General features: G+C 41.6%; 1 protein-coding gene across 3 annotated transcripts in view; it reads left to right on the top strand.

The window, feature by feature from the left end:
- Positions 1-15,182, top strand: part of wscd2 (WSC domain containing 2) — a 118,515-nt gene that overhangs the window by 96,062 nt on the left and 7,271 nt on the right. For all 3 annotated transcript variants that reach the window (XM_041788441.1, XM_041788438.1, XM_041788440.1), the window contains 4 exons: positions 9,057-9,178; positions 9,253-9,427; positions 13,157-13,321; positions 13,409-13,609. In XM_041788441.1, the coding sequence (XP_041644375.1) occupies positions 9,057-9,178; positions 9,253-9,427; positions 13,157-13,321; positions 13,409-13,609 (663 nt within the window). The remainder of the gene's footprint in view (positions 1-9,056; positions 9,179-9,252; positions 9,428-13,156; positions 13,322-13,408; positions 13,610-15,182) is intronic.

The raw sequence follows: 15,182 nt of genomic DNA, 5'->3' as shown, positions 1-15,182 counted from the left end.
GCATGTTTCGGTAGATTTATTTGCAAAACAGTGTCCCTTCCTTTGGTGGTTCAACCTGTGAACATTTTCAAAAGTCCCCTACATGAGCGGTAGTAGCTTCTCACACTTCACTCTTCCTGTTTCCTCTTCCTTTTTCTCATGTGCCCAGTGCTTCTTAGAAGTCCTCTGTTCACACATGAAGATGATCAGTTAGCTAGAATACACGTTTACACTGTCTTTAAAAGTATTCCCGCTTTGATCTTTCACCTTTTTATTGATTCAGTAAATCAGTCATGGTCAGTGTAATTTGGCTTGTTTTTTTTGTGTTTTTTTTACCAAAAGAAAAAAAAAACCTATTGTCAAAGTGAAAACTGATTTCTACACAGTAATGGTTCTTACTGGAACAGAACCGAAATCTCCAGCAACACTTGTAGGGTACATCAGGGAACATCCCTGATGAAGGCTACATGCCGAAACCAACGCCTAATAAAGTTGTTCTTTAAACTACAGCTGTTGCTGGAGATTTCTGTTCTCTTCAAGACTCTTCATCCTCCGTGCACCTTGGAAGTTGGTGGAGTTGTGTCAGAGTTACCCACTTCAGATCTCCTGTGTAGCTTACTGGGAAATAAATATTCTCTGAGGCCATAGTTCTGACTGAATAAGATTGTCCCCCAGGATTTACCAATATCGTGCCGCATTCATTTTACCCCTTACCTTTACAAGCCTTCCAGGGCTGGCTGCTAAGAAGCATCCCCACAGCATGATGCTGCCACCACCGTGCTTCACAGTGGAGAAGGTGTGTTTGTGGTGATGTAAGTGTTTGGCGTCTTGTCTGATGAGACCAAAAAGTAGCATTTTGGTCTCATCAGACCAAAGAACTTTCTTTCTCTTCTGGTGAACTCTAGTCCCATAAAGCTCTGACTGGTGAAGAACCTGACCCACAGTTGATGTCTCCCATCTCAGCTGCTGAAGCTTGGAACTCCTTCAGAGTAGTCATAGGTGTCTTGGTGGCCTCTCTCACTAGTCTCCTTCTTGCACACTTACTCAGTTTGTGAGGATGGTCTGATCTAGGCAGATTCACACGTGGCATATTCCTTCCATTTCTTCATGATGAACTCTGGGGGATGTTCAGAGCCTTTAAATTTTTTTGTATCATGCCCTGACATCACCTTTTCACTGATTGGAGTGTTTCTTTGTCTTCATGGTGTAATGGTAGCCAGGAACACTGATTAACCAGTGACTGGACCTTCCAGACACACGTGTCTTTATACTACAGTCACTTGAGACACATTCACTGCACCCAAGTGATCCCCATTTCACTAACTGTGAGACTACTAGCACTGATTGACTGGACCTCAGTTGAATTAGGTCAGTCACTTTAAAGGTGGTGAATATTCATGCAGTCACTTATTTTACAGTACACATTTTTATTTAATTGACATTACTTTGTAGAAATCTGTTTAAAGAGTTTTTTTTCTTTAGTAGTTTTTCTTTTTTGTCAAAAAAGTCAAACTATATTGATCAGGATTGATTTAATACATCAATAAAAGAGTAAAACATCCACGGGGTGAACATTTTTATTGACACTAAACCTTTGAGTTTTAAATGATGGTACTTTCCTGGCCCGGGTCACTTCTGTTTGTTTATTATTATTCTCATTTCTGCTTTCTAACCCCTTCTTGCCATCCATGAGACTGCTGAATCAACGTGTGTTTTCACCTCTGACCCTGATCCCCATCATGTGAGCGCTGCAACCATCAAAGAGGAAACTCAGGAAATGTGTTGATGTGGCTGTTTTGTGTTTTTACCGCTTAGAGACCATAACGTTCACACATGGGGAGACTTTTGTCAAATTCAGGGCCAATACTCATGTTTAAAACAACATTTTAGCTCGTCGTCTATCCTGATTCTGATGTGTTTTTTCACCACTTTCTAATTAACTATGTCTGTTGTTTAAAAAGCTATGAGAGTGGATATAACTTGTGCACCTTAAAATGTGTTATGAGCTAAGTCTGGGCTCATTGACCCACCAAGACAGCAAACCCTATACATTTTCCTAACAACCCCTTTATTCAATTCAATTGAATTTTATTTATACAGCACATTTCACACAAATGTAAACTCAATGTGCTTTACAGAAGATAAAAACACTCACAAAAAAAAGAGCAATGACGATACACCAGTCAGTGAAGAAAAACAGAAATTCTAGGCAAAACAATTAATGAGCTTAGACACACATCGCACCAATCTGTACAGCATTTTGCATAAACTAATGTAGGGGTCTCCTTAAAGGACTATACTAACATCCATGAACAAATCTGCACACAAAAGCAGTGACTGAATGCACCTTCACCAGATTTAGTTTTAATTTTAGGTACACTGAGGAGACCCATGCCTGATGATTGGAGAAGTCTGATTGGATGGTAGTCGGGGTGCCATAGCATTCAGAGATTTATGGACAAGAAGTACTGAACAGGAAGCCAGTGAAGATTTTTTGGTACAGGCGTAAGATCCTCGTTTTCCTCGTCCTTGTGAGCACGCGGGCCGCAGCGTTTTGGATGAGCTGGAGCCTTGCGATGAACTTTTAGGAAGTCCGGCAAAGAGGGCGTTACAGTAATCCAGTCTGCTTTATATAAATGCACGAACCAGCTTCTCAGAGTCGGATTGTAGCTTGAAGTACTTCAGTTTAGAAATGTTTTTCAGGTGGTAGCATTCTGTTTTTGTAATAGCTGTTCTGTTTTCTTTTTGGAAGTTCAGATACAAATCAGTAATGGCATCTAGAATAAGTGCTGATCTCAGAGTTGATTTGCAAAGGAAGGAAACCATCCATGTTGTAAATGGACTTGAGCTCATATTGCTCTTTTCTCGTCATCAGATTACTCAAAGCACTTTTACACCTCAGGTCACACCCATGCATACTCTTTCACACCATTCACTCCTCATTCACACACTGAGGCAGAGATGGCTATGGAGAGTTGACCATCAGTATAAGCTAATTCCATTAAATTGCATGCACACCCATTAACACACCACTTATAAGTGTGGTTAAGTGTCTTGGCCAAGGACACATCGACATGTGACTGCAGGAGCTGGGGATTGAACCTACAACCTTCTGATTGCGAGATGACTGACTCTACTTACGGTTGCCCAGCTGTTTCGACATCATAGTGCAGCAAGCAGGTCAACCCAGACATCTCTCTCCCCAGTAACATTTTTCAGCTCCTCCTGGGGGATTCCAGGGTGTTCCCAGTCCAGATGAGATGTATAATCCCTCCAGTGATTTCTGGGTCCATCCCAGGGTCTCCTTCCAGTTGGACATAAGATAAGATAAGATAAGATAAGATAAGATAAGATAAGATAAGATAAGATAAGATAGACTTTAATCTCCCCGTAGGGAAATTTATCCTGGACTCTGTCCCACAGTTACAAAATCAATAAATACATACATAAAGATCATACAGAGCACATAACATTACATCCTGTAGCAGCAGTATATCCATCTAACAATTTTCTACATCTACATAAAAAGCAAACTTCTGGCAGCAGTGGCATGCTGGCATATTGCACAACCTCTTGGCACGTCTTACATCACCTGTTGTTCAGAAATTTCATGGACATGGGCACAAATAAATGGACATGCCCAGGAGACCAGGAGGCATCCTAATCAGATGCCTGAAGCACCTCAACTGGCTCCTTTTCGACGCAACTACCTCAAGCCCCCTCTGGATGTCCGAGCTGCCTATGGCTAAAGCTGAGCCCAGACACCCTCCTGAAGAATCTCATTTCAACAGCTTGAACCCATGATCTTTCTGGAGTGGCCGTCTGGCTCAGCTCCCTCTTCACCACGATGGTGTGGTACAACGTCTGCAGTAATGCAGATGCTGCACCGATCCACCTGTCGATCTTGAGGTTCCTTCCACCCTCAACAGACCCTGAGCTACTTGAACTCCTTCACTTGGAGCAGAGACACTCTCACTACCCGGAGGGAGCAACCCACCGTTTTTCTGGTAGAGAGCCACGGCCTCGGCCTCGGTGCTGTTATCAGTTCTTTTTAATGGGTCTGAATCGACCCAAGCAAAACAAAAAGGGAAAAAAAGGAAGAATGTTTTTTATAGCAGTGGTTCTCAACCTTGGGGTCAGGACCCCTTTGGGGGTCGCGAGACACTAAGAGGGGGTCTCCAGATTCCCTAAAAAAAACTAAGAATATATTTTAAAATTCAACTGTTGCCACTTTACACCAATTTTGCCAAATTTTAACCAGTTTTTATCATTTTTTCCACATATTTCAACACATTTTTGCCATTCAACACTTATTTTTGTCATTTTTCACTTTCAACACTTTTTTTCTGCCTGTTTTTGCCACTTCTAAACCATTCCTTGCCACAAAAGCCTAATGTTGCCTCTGTTGACCCACTATTGTCCCTATTAACCCCATTTTACCACTTTTTATTCCCAGTTTTTACCCATTTTAACCACATTTCACTATCTGATATGCCCATTTTTGCCAGTTTGACTAACTTCTGCCAATATCTGCCTATTTCTTCTCTCTCAATTAGCACTTTTTTGCTAGTTTATATCAATTTTTCTTCCCATTTCACCAAATTTTCACCAATTTTTGCCAATTTGATTCCTTTTCAGCCAATTTTTAATTCTCTTTCACCACTGTTTATGCCCATTTTTGCCACTGTAACTCATTTTTGCCTTTTTTCTGTTATTTTTTGCCATTCTTATCTAATTTTTGCCACTTCTAACCCATTTCTGCTACTTTTGGGATTGAATTTCACCACCTTTTCCCCATTTATTTATTTATTTTTTGCCATGATTAACCCATTTTTTCCATTTTTAACTTTTTCCATTAATATGAGTGGTTATTTTTTCAGGTTAAATATAAAACATGGCGATCACAGCCTAACTTTACAATAGACCATGATTTTGCCGAGCTCCATGGGCCCCCATTTTGGCCGGGCCCCAGAAAGCTCTCCCCTTATCCCCCCTAATGGACGGCCTTGTCTCCACTGACTATTCTTGAATGTGCATGGCTGTGTTCAACCACCTTCAGGTACAGTGGCAGTCCCTGGTCTCTGACACCTTTATTTTGGGGGTCACAGGCTGAAAAGGTTGAGAAACGCTGTTTTATAGCCCATGATGAGGAAAGTTTTATTTGTGGACAGATTTTTTCATTTCTAGTAAGAGGCAGTGATGGAAAATAACTGGACTCTGCTGAAACATAAAAATTTCTGATATAGTGGACTTGTATTCAGTTCTTGAAGAGACAATACACCCACGACACTCTCCTCCATCAAAGTCGGCTCTCTTCAAAGACAAACACTTCCCTCTGCACACATGGAACAAGAAAACTCAGGCATGGGCAGGACTGGACAGGTGAGAGCTGGTCAGAAATCCACTGGGGGTGGGATTAAGAAAAAGCAGAGAGGAGCTCTGCAGGATGTGGAGGTGCATATTTTAGTAGTATGAGCCTAAATAAAAGAAATAAATCAAAACAAAGCAATACCACCAATACCTCCATTTACGTTATTTATTCCTATTTGAGTCAGAAAGCTGCCCCCCTTTTCTTCTTCATGTTATCTGTCAGTTTGAAAAGCTCTCAAGTGTTTGGTTTCATTTCTCTGATATTAATGATGCACAGTCAGCAGAGACTTGAAGTGTGTGAGCACGGCTGACATGTTGACAGCCTGGGGTAAATCTTTAAAGAGATGTAAAGATTTTCTTTAGCACTGACTCCAATCAGCAGCGTTCAGCCTCCTGCTCATCTGGAGCGTTAGCTGCAAGATTTAAAGGAAACTTTAGAAACTTTCTAGGGTGTTGGATAGTCGGTAGTCTGTTAGACGGCTACAGTCTACTGAAAGGGGGTCCAAAGTTTTTCAGATGAGGGGCACACAGAAATATACACGGATGTTGGTGCCACTTTGATCTCCACAAGATAAGGTATTTGAAAGCTTGTAAGTGACTGAGTATGCCTGTATGGCCTAGTACAGTCAGGACCACTTGGTCAGAAACACACTTACTTATATCTACATAAATATTCTTTACCAGCAGTTATTAATTAGCACTTATTGCTGTTATTTATGTTTGGGGGTGTGGTTGTTCTGGGATCTCTCTGCCCTTTCATGAGCCTATATGGAAAGCATCAATCAGCATGTGTCTGCCTTTCCTATGCTGATAAGAAAAGCCTAAGGCAGGGAGAGAAGCAGCAAAACCCCAGAGCAGAGCAGGCACCAAGGGCAACTGAATCACACTGACTGAGTTAGAAGCAGAATGAAGGAGAAGCTGGGATGGAGGAAAGAGCAGTTTTCATAAGGCAGCATGAGAGCGAATAGCCAACAGCGTCCTCAGAGCAAATCAGCTGGCCGTCAGCTGATGAGGGTTTGTGTGTAATCAGCTGATTGCAATTATGGCAGCACCCAGACTAACACTTTTTGCTGGATTTGATGGCTGACAAGGTAAATAGATAATTATTCCCAGGCTTTGGCCATGTTTGACCCCAGTTACCACTGGCGCCGTCACTGGAATGTTATCAGTACTGCTATTTGCTGCTATAATCACCAGGGAGTTAGAAAACAAGATACTGTTATTATTTTGGATGCCAGTATGTTAACCATGTACAGTGTTGTCTCAATTTAGTCACAAAAAATCAATAAATTCTTCTAGTCAAGATATTTGTTTACAGAATTAGCACGGAAGCACCACCTTGTAACGAAACCATGAACTCCAACACAGTCAGGCACAAGCTTCATGTTCAAATGTGGGCCATGTTTCATTTTATAACTGGAATCTGCTGCAGGCCAATCAAAATGGTCTGTGTGCTCACAGAGTGACAGCTTTTCGCCATCATTTTGTCAAAATCAGACATTGAAGAAATCAGTGCTATAATGTTAAGTGTTAACCACATCTTGCAGCAGAAACCTCTAGAGCGTGACGTTTAAAGTCTTCCAAACATCAAAAGTCAAATTATTGAATGACAAGCAGAAAGCTGGCAATACCCTGAGCCCAGTTTCCTTTCTTTGCAGGGCTGTCAAACGTCTTTAATTCCTTCGTAATTTTACTCAAATTTAATGTATTTGCATTTGAAATCCAATTTTAAGACCATATTGAAAACGTAGGTCAGTACCACATTACAGACAGGATTTTCGGAGGAGAGTGGGGTTGTGCTTTATCTCTTTTTATTTTTTAATACTGTGATTAATTTTTGGCCATATCGCCCAGCCCAAGTTATGCTGCTATGTCTGATAGGACGTCTTCGACTCCCCTTGAGCCTGACATGACTGGGGCCAGAGGGGAAGGGCAAAGAGACTGTCCCAACCTACTCCAGGCTGTGGGCCACCCCAGGCCCATCTTGGACTCAGCCAGTAGACATAAACACCAACAGTGACATATGATGTAGATCATTGTGGACTTGTGGTCCATCAGCACCTCATAACTTCTGTTGTTCCCTCAGTTACAGTCTCCCCTTACCAGACATGTACAGTGCCCTGAAAATGTATTTGCCCCCTTTCTGAGTTTTTTTTTATTTTTTCTTAAAGGTTTATTTTGGGCATTTTGTGCCTTTATTTGATAGAGGAGAGGATAGTGGATAGAGTTGGAAACAGGGAAGAGAGCAGGGAGAGACGTGCGGTGAAGGGCCTCAGGCCGAATTCTTTCTGGAAGGTGTGCAGCCCGTTACATCTGCAGTAAAAATAACACAGCATTTGATAAAAAAGAACATCATGCCAACAGTCAGACATGGTGGTGGCAGTGTGATGGTCTGGAGCTGCTTTGCCGCTTCAGGACCTGGACCACTTGCTGTGATTGATGGAACGATGAATTCTGCTGTCTACCAGAAAGTCCTGAAGGCCAATATCCGGCCATCAGTTCATGACCTCAAGCTCAAGAGTTCTTGGGTTATGTAGCAGGACAACGACCTGAAACAAACCTGCAAGTCCACCTCTCAATGGCTCAAAATAAACAGAATGAAGGTTTTGGATTGGCCAAGTCAAAGTCTGGACTTAAATCCAATTGAGATGCTGTGGTGTGACCTTAAACAGGCAGTTCATGCTGGAAAACCCTCCAATATGGCTGAGATAAAACACTTCTGTGAAGAAGAGTGGGCCAAAATTCCTCCACAGTAATGCCATAGAGTCATCACTAGTTACCACAAATACTTGATTTCGGTTATTGCTGCCAAGGGTGGAAAAACCAGTTATTAAGTTAAGGGGGGATTTACTTTTTCACACAGGGCCAGAGAGGTTTGGATTTTTTCCCCCACCTTAAAAAATGAAATATTCACAGACACTGCATTTTACTATTTACTTGGGCTGTCTTTGTGAAATATTAAAATTGGTTTGATGATCCAAAATATTTAAGTCTTATAAATATGCAAAAACTTCAGGAATCAGAAGGGTGGGAAATACTTTTTCACAGCACTGTGCCTCCTGCATCTGTGTCATGTTAATGTTTGAGAACCTGCCAACAGATGCAGGAATACACTTTAGCCATCATGCATATTTGTATGTGTAGTTAAGCCAGTATAGCAAGGAACAAGTATATCTCCAGCCTTGGACAGCCACTCTCCCATCCAAGAGGGAAACTCTCCCTCTGCCAGCGACGTGTGAAGAAAGATTTCCTGAAGTTTTCTTAAAAATTTCATGAATGCATGTGTGAAAAGGTCCCCTGAGGCTAAACCTGTCATGTCTAATCATTCAGTGGGATGTATGTGCAGGGGTAGGAAACAAAAATGTCCAAAAATAGCAAAAATCAACCTCTGAAGCATCATTTCACTGACTCACATCCTGCATAGAAAGGATCCGGTCTCCTCTGCTGTGTGATATATGATCCATCTATCAAAGCAGAGCAAGGTCGTCAGATTAAAGGTCATCCACACACTGCAGAGATGTGAGAGCTGCTGTGTGCTGGGTCTGCTGGCAGGTCAGGGTCTTGGGAAACTCACAGAGTCCCAGTGGGAGCTCTTCATCAGGGGTCAGTGAATGGAGGCCAGGCTGATGGAGGCTGAGCTCACAAACCATCAGACTGTCTTTTTTCTTTCTCTGAGGCCTTGTTTGGTTTCGTTCTGTCTCTTTCAGATGGCAGCGCTATTTTCAAAGGATGTTTCCACCGACCTGACAACGTCACTGTGGCGCTTCCCTTCAGCGCCGTCATCCAGAACATGTCTGTGGACAAGTGTGTGGACATGTGCACAGAGAGGGTGAGTGGACGTGTGTATTCATGCATCGTACATTTCTGCATGTGAGGGTGTGTGTGACGGCGCCTGTATTTCAGGAGAAAACCCTGGCCGTCCTGGCTGGAGATCGATGCCTCTGCGGCTTCCCAACTCCTCTCTTCTCACTGCATGAGCCGGAGGACGAAGGCATGTGTCTGCACCGCTGCCACAGCGAGGAGTTTGAGAGCTGTGGGAATGAGGAGTACTTTGTGGTGTACCAGACGCAGGTTCAAGGTAGGTAATCTCTCTCGAATGAGGCAGCAAAGCCACAACAGAAAGTAAATGTCAATCTTCAGTATGTGTCTATGTTTGGAAAATCAAATGTTAACCACATCCTGCAGTAAAACGCTCTAGAGCGTGTTGTTTTTTTGAAGTGTGAAAAGTCAAATTATCGGAAGTAGGAAAATAGCTGATGCCACACTATGACAGCCCTGTTTCCTTTTTTAAAGTGCTGTCAAACATTTCATTTTAAAAACTTCATTCTTTTTTTTGATGTTTAAAATTATTTTTGCATTTCAAATCCAGTTTTTATGTCTATACAGTGCTGGTCAAAAGCCAATGCCCCCTTCATGATTTCTTTTTTTTTTTGTTTGCATATTTGTCCACTCAAATTTTTCAGATCATCAAAAATTATAAGATTAGACAAAGACAACCAGAGTGAACAAAAATAATGCAGTTTTTAAATGATGATTTTGTTTATTAGGGGAAAAATCATCCAAAACTACATGGCCTTATGTGGAAAAGTCATTAGCCCCCAAGGCAAATCATGAAATATCTGTGATTAACCACATTTTTTGGACAGCTGAGTTCAATTCCTCTTGCCACACCCAGGCCTGATTGCTGCCAGACCTGTTGAATCCAGAAATCCCTTAAACAGAACCTGTCAGATAAAGTATAGTAGGATAAAAGATCTCAGAAAGCAACACATCATGCTGCAGATCAGAAACAAAGTCACTGACATCTATCAGTCTGGAGAGGGTTGTTAAGACATTTCTGTGGCTTTGTGACTCCAGTGAACCATAGTTAGAGCCATTATCCACAAATGGAGAGAACTTGAAACAGTGGTGATCCTTCCCAGAAGTGGCTGGCCAACAAAAATGACTCTAAGAGCGTTTCAACGACTCAACCAGGAAGTCCCTTAAGAACCTACTGGACCTGCAGGCCCCATGTGACTCAGTTATGGTCAGAGTTCATGACTCAACCATAAGAAAGAGACTGGGCAACAATGGGAGAGTTCTAAGGCCAAAGATTTCCGGGAGAATATTCTGTGGACTGACCAGACAAAAATTGAGCTTTTTGGGAGGTGTGATCCCTTACATGTGGAGTAAAACTAACACAGCATTTGGTAATAAGAACATCAGACTAACAGTCAAACATGGTGGTGATATTGCAATTGTCTAGGGCTGTTATGCTGCTTCAGGACCTGGACCACTTGTTGGGATTGATGGAGCCATAAATTGTGCTCTCTGGCAGAAATTCCTGAAGAATGTCCGGCTATCAGTTCACGACCTCAAGCTCAAGGTCACTTGGATTATGCAGCAGGACAACGACACCTGAAACACACCAGCAAGTCCACCTCTGAATGGACTAAAAAACAATGAAGGTTCTGGAGTGTTCTAGTCTTAGTCTGGATTTAATCTGATTGAGATGCTGTGATATGACCTAAACAGGCCGTTCATGCTGGAAAACCCTCTGGCTAAAATTAAACAATTCTGCAAAGAATGGGCCAAAATTCCTCCACAGTGATGTGGAGCTTAACATTGTATTTACTCAGGTTATCTTTGTCTAGTATTAACATCTGTTTCATGATCTGAAACATGTAAGTGTGAAAAAAATGCAAAAAGGAAGGAGGGAAATTTTTCTTCACAGCACTGTAAAGACAAAATTTAAGCACTATTTGCCAGTCAGTCAAACAAAGTCAGAGAGATGTATCCCGATGTCATCTTAGGCTGATTATTTAGCTGAGTGCTGCATTGTTACCCCGGACTTCAGATGATGATAAAGGAGGTTTAGATGCTGCAAAGTTACACATTAAAACCAAAATCCTGTGTAACAGAACTTCATTTAGCTTCTTCTGTAATTTTGACATGACTGCATTTGTTAGCCAACACAGTGACATCAGTACGTAGGATTATTTTGCAATCTGAGATGTTGAGGAATCAGAGGAACCCACATACAAAAAACTTCATATCATAACCTTTCTGTTTCATTTAATGGAGAACTTTATGACCTTTTCTTTGTGTCTAATAGAGTTAAATGTCTGAACCACGCTTCCAGTGTTTCAACATAAAACTTCTTTGTCTTTGCCCACATTATCACAGAACTCTTTAAAAGCAGAAGAGGCCAACTCTCAGTATCTATCTTAGGACTGTTCATGTTGAGCAACTTTTTAAACATGTTGCTCTCTCACGGTTGCTGTCCTTCCTCCAAAAAACCCCACAGTGATCTCTCTATTCTTTAAAGAAAGATCAATATCTGATATAACACACACCGGATGAAACAGATACATGCTCAGAAAAGGAAACCTCCTCCCCCAGTTTACACCCTCATAATGAAATTTAGATAACCTAGCACATGGTCCTGTGGGACCCCCAAAGTCCGAATAGGACTACTGTCCTTAGGAGACCAAGGCTTGGTTTATGCAAGATGATCAGCTGCTAACAACACAAATTAGGGATGTATGGTTTGATGCACTGAGATGATGAGGAAACAAATAGAGGAATCAAATAGAGGAAACGATCAGAGCTGATAATCATGACTAACTAAGGTCCACAATTAGTGCACTTATAGTTTTTAATTGTGATTAATTGCATGCTTTATTGTCCCTTTCAACACACTTTGGTTGAGGCCTCAGCAGCATCTTCCTGCAGACAAAGTAATGTAAAATACATCCTTACTGTTGCTTGATGTCTTTTTTGCAAAGTGGGTTGTCATCTCAGGTACAGCTCCTACATGGTTCACCTCCTACCTGTCTGACAGATATTATAATGTGTACATTAATAATTTTAAGTCTTCCTCAGCCCCCTTGCAATGTGGAGTCCCACAAGGGCCAATTCTGGGTCCAATCCTTTTTTCACTTCATTGGAGGGGAAAGTTGCGCTTCACATCAACGTATACCATCAGTGGAGTGCTGAGCCCAAGCTCAAAAAGGCAGGGCATCGCGGAATCAAAGTTATGGAGGACAAAACAATACCATTTTTATCAGAGCATTTGTGGCATTGCTCTGATGAAGGCCTTGTGCCAAAACATATAATCCTTTGTTTGTGATGTGAGCCTAATAAACTAGTAAAAACTGTCTTGTTTTGTCCTCCATAACTTGGATTCTGAGATGTGCTGTCTTTTTGTGACACTTTGGGCCCTTTTTTCACTTTATATGTGTTGTAATTAAACATACAGTATGTTGATTGTGTTACTTATTGGGGGTATGTTTGTTTTGTTTGTTTGCTTATCTGTCTGCCCCTCTGGGTTTTGTGAAGCAAATTGTAACTGTGTTTTTTAAAAACGTGCTATAAGAATAAAGTTATTTTTATCTCTTTTTTTTAGTATTTTTATTATATTAATTCCCTTTTGAAAAACTCTCAAAAAGCTCAGTGTCATCTGCACCTTTTAAATAATCTCTTAATTTATTTACAAAAGTAGATCTGCACCCAAAAAAGTACGTCAGTTAACCTCAGTTAAGACAGTATAAAAATCCCAAATTACACTAAAGCAGTTTAAAATGCAAAACAGTGGAAATCTAAAATCCCATAAAAATATGTGATTATTGATTAAAAAAAAAAAAAAAACATTAGGGTGCCTTTGGTACAATTGGCCATGTAGTACTTCTATTTTTCTTCTAGTTTTATCAAAAAAGATCACAATTAAAATACTTTAATTCTGTAGGATAACAGGATTATGACAAGCTAAAACAGATATTTGTTTATAAAAACCCTGATGAAAAGTCTTTGTTGTGCTTTTTCTTAGATAACCGCTGCATGGACCGTCACTTCCTGTCCACTCGTGCCAAGCAGCTTGTCGCCCTCGCCAGTTTCCCCGGGGCCGGAAACACATGGGCTCGCCACCTCATAGAGCTCGCCACTGGCTTCTACACCGGCAGCTACTACTTTGATGGATCTCTTTATAATAAAGGTATGCTTCAGCTCATGCCACCTTCGAATCTGTGAGGAAACCTTTGGGGATTAAATGTGTTTACTGTCGGTTGTCATGGTTACACAGGGTTTAAAGGGGAGCGGGACCACTGGAGGAGCGGGAGGACGATCTGCATTAAGACACACGAGAGCGGCAGGAAGGAGATCGAAGCCTTTGACTCGAGCATCCTCATGATCCGAAACCCATACAAAGCCCTCATGGCAGAGTTTAACAGGAAATACGGCGGCCATATTGGATTTGCCTCCCAGGCTCACTGGAGAGGGAAAGGTGAGCTGCTGTAATCATGATACCAGATTTTTAACTTTGATACAATCCTGTTAACAGGCAGACTCCACTGATGCCTGCTATGATACCACAGCAACAAAACACAAGTCTTTGGCAGCAGAAAACTGGAAATATATTCTTTTTATTTACAAACCTTTTCACAGCACTGCTGCAGATAAGCAGCTGAAAACAAGCCAACTCATTTAAAATCATTTTAATAGGGAAAGAAAAGCATCAGGAGGAGGTTTATCCCCCCAAAACAGGGTAAAGACTGAGGGATGTGGCATGATCTCATGCCATAAGATGTTGCAATATTTCTTGTCAAGGTGAAAAACATCTCATGAGATTACAGAGCTACATAGAAACGGAGCAGCAGCCCCTGTTAGTGGTCTAATTGAACTGAAGATTGCCCATGCAGCTGCTCCTGCCACTCTCAAATAGTTTGTGTGGCAGCTAGAAAAGAAATGGAGCTCATCCTTCATGATCTGTATGCAACAGACAAACTCCTCGTGCATCCTCATCTCACACCAAAGGGACTTTATAGAAGCTGTGAATCTGAACAGTCTGTCTTTGTTATTGTTAGCTGTAGGTGAGGCAGAGCAGAGGCACAGACAGCCTGAGGGATGAAGCACAGCTGAGTTTGTACATAAATCCATCTCCCTCCTGCATGTTTGTTTGGAGCTGTTGATATTTTCATTTACAGGTGGCTGTGGATACTGGTGCATTATTATCCAAGAGCAGGTGATGGATGGATGGATGGATGGATAGATGGATGGATGGATGGGTGGATGGATGGATGGATGGACATAAAACAAGTGAAACGTGGGTTTAAAGACACCTTTAGCAGCACTACTCATATGATACTGGGTCAAACTGTTCCAGCGAACACCCGACTTTAAAGATCTGACAGCAGCTCTGGCACAGGGAGGAGGAGGCAGCAGGGTCCTTTGGTCCTTTGGTCAATTTTGTCTGCTTGATCCTTGTCATTTAACTGATAGAAACAAGCAAAAAAGAAAAATCATAAATTAATTTAGGTCATTTACCATCACAGCCTCATCTGGTTATGCTGCTTTTATTGACCTGCCTCAGTTGCTGGTAGGTTTAGCAAATTCACCGCTCAAAAATACCCACATTTGCTTGGTTGCGGGGGCTAATTTCCCACCCTAGTTTTGACCAGTGACTTCCTGCTCTGTGACCTAGGATTGGTTGATCTCTTTGTTACTGTGTCATGTTTTTGTCTCTGTTAAAATAGACTGCTGCCTGTCTTGGCCAGGACACTCAAAGATCGTATCATTTCAAAACATGTGGCACCAAGTATAGAGAAGATGCCAGCCATAGTTTCTCCACCGCTGATGTGTGACAGCTCATTTTTGCATAGTTATGTTAAGACATAGCATCCTGTGTAGAATATTCAATATGTTACTGGAAGCAAGATCACTGGCTAAGATTTACAAACCAAAATATTAACATCTGTGAGCAGAAAAATCTCCAGACTGAAGGTTGCAGTCCTGATACTGATGTAAAGAGACAACAAAAGCCATCCCCTCTGCCCTACATACTGACATGTAGAAGTAAA

This window comes from Cheilinus undulatus, linkage group 5 (genome assembly GCF_018320785.1).
Source record: "Cheilinus undulatus linkage group 5, ASM1832078v1, whole genome shotgun sequence".
NCBI lineage: Eukaryota > Metazoa > Chordata > Actinopteri > Labriformes > Labridae > Cheilinus > Cheilinus undulatus.
The sequence above is the reverse complement of the archived record's forward strand: the minus strand, read 5'-3'. Positions and strand labels throughout refer to the sequence as shown.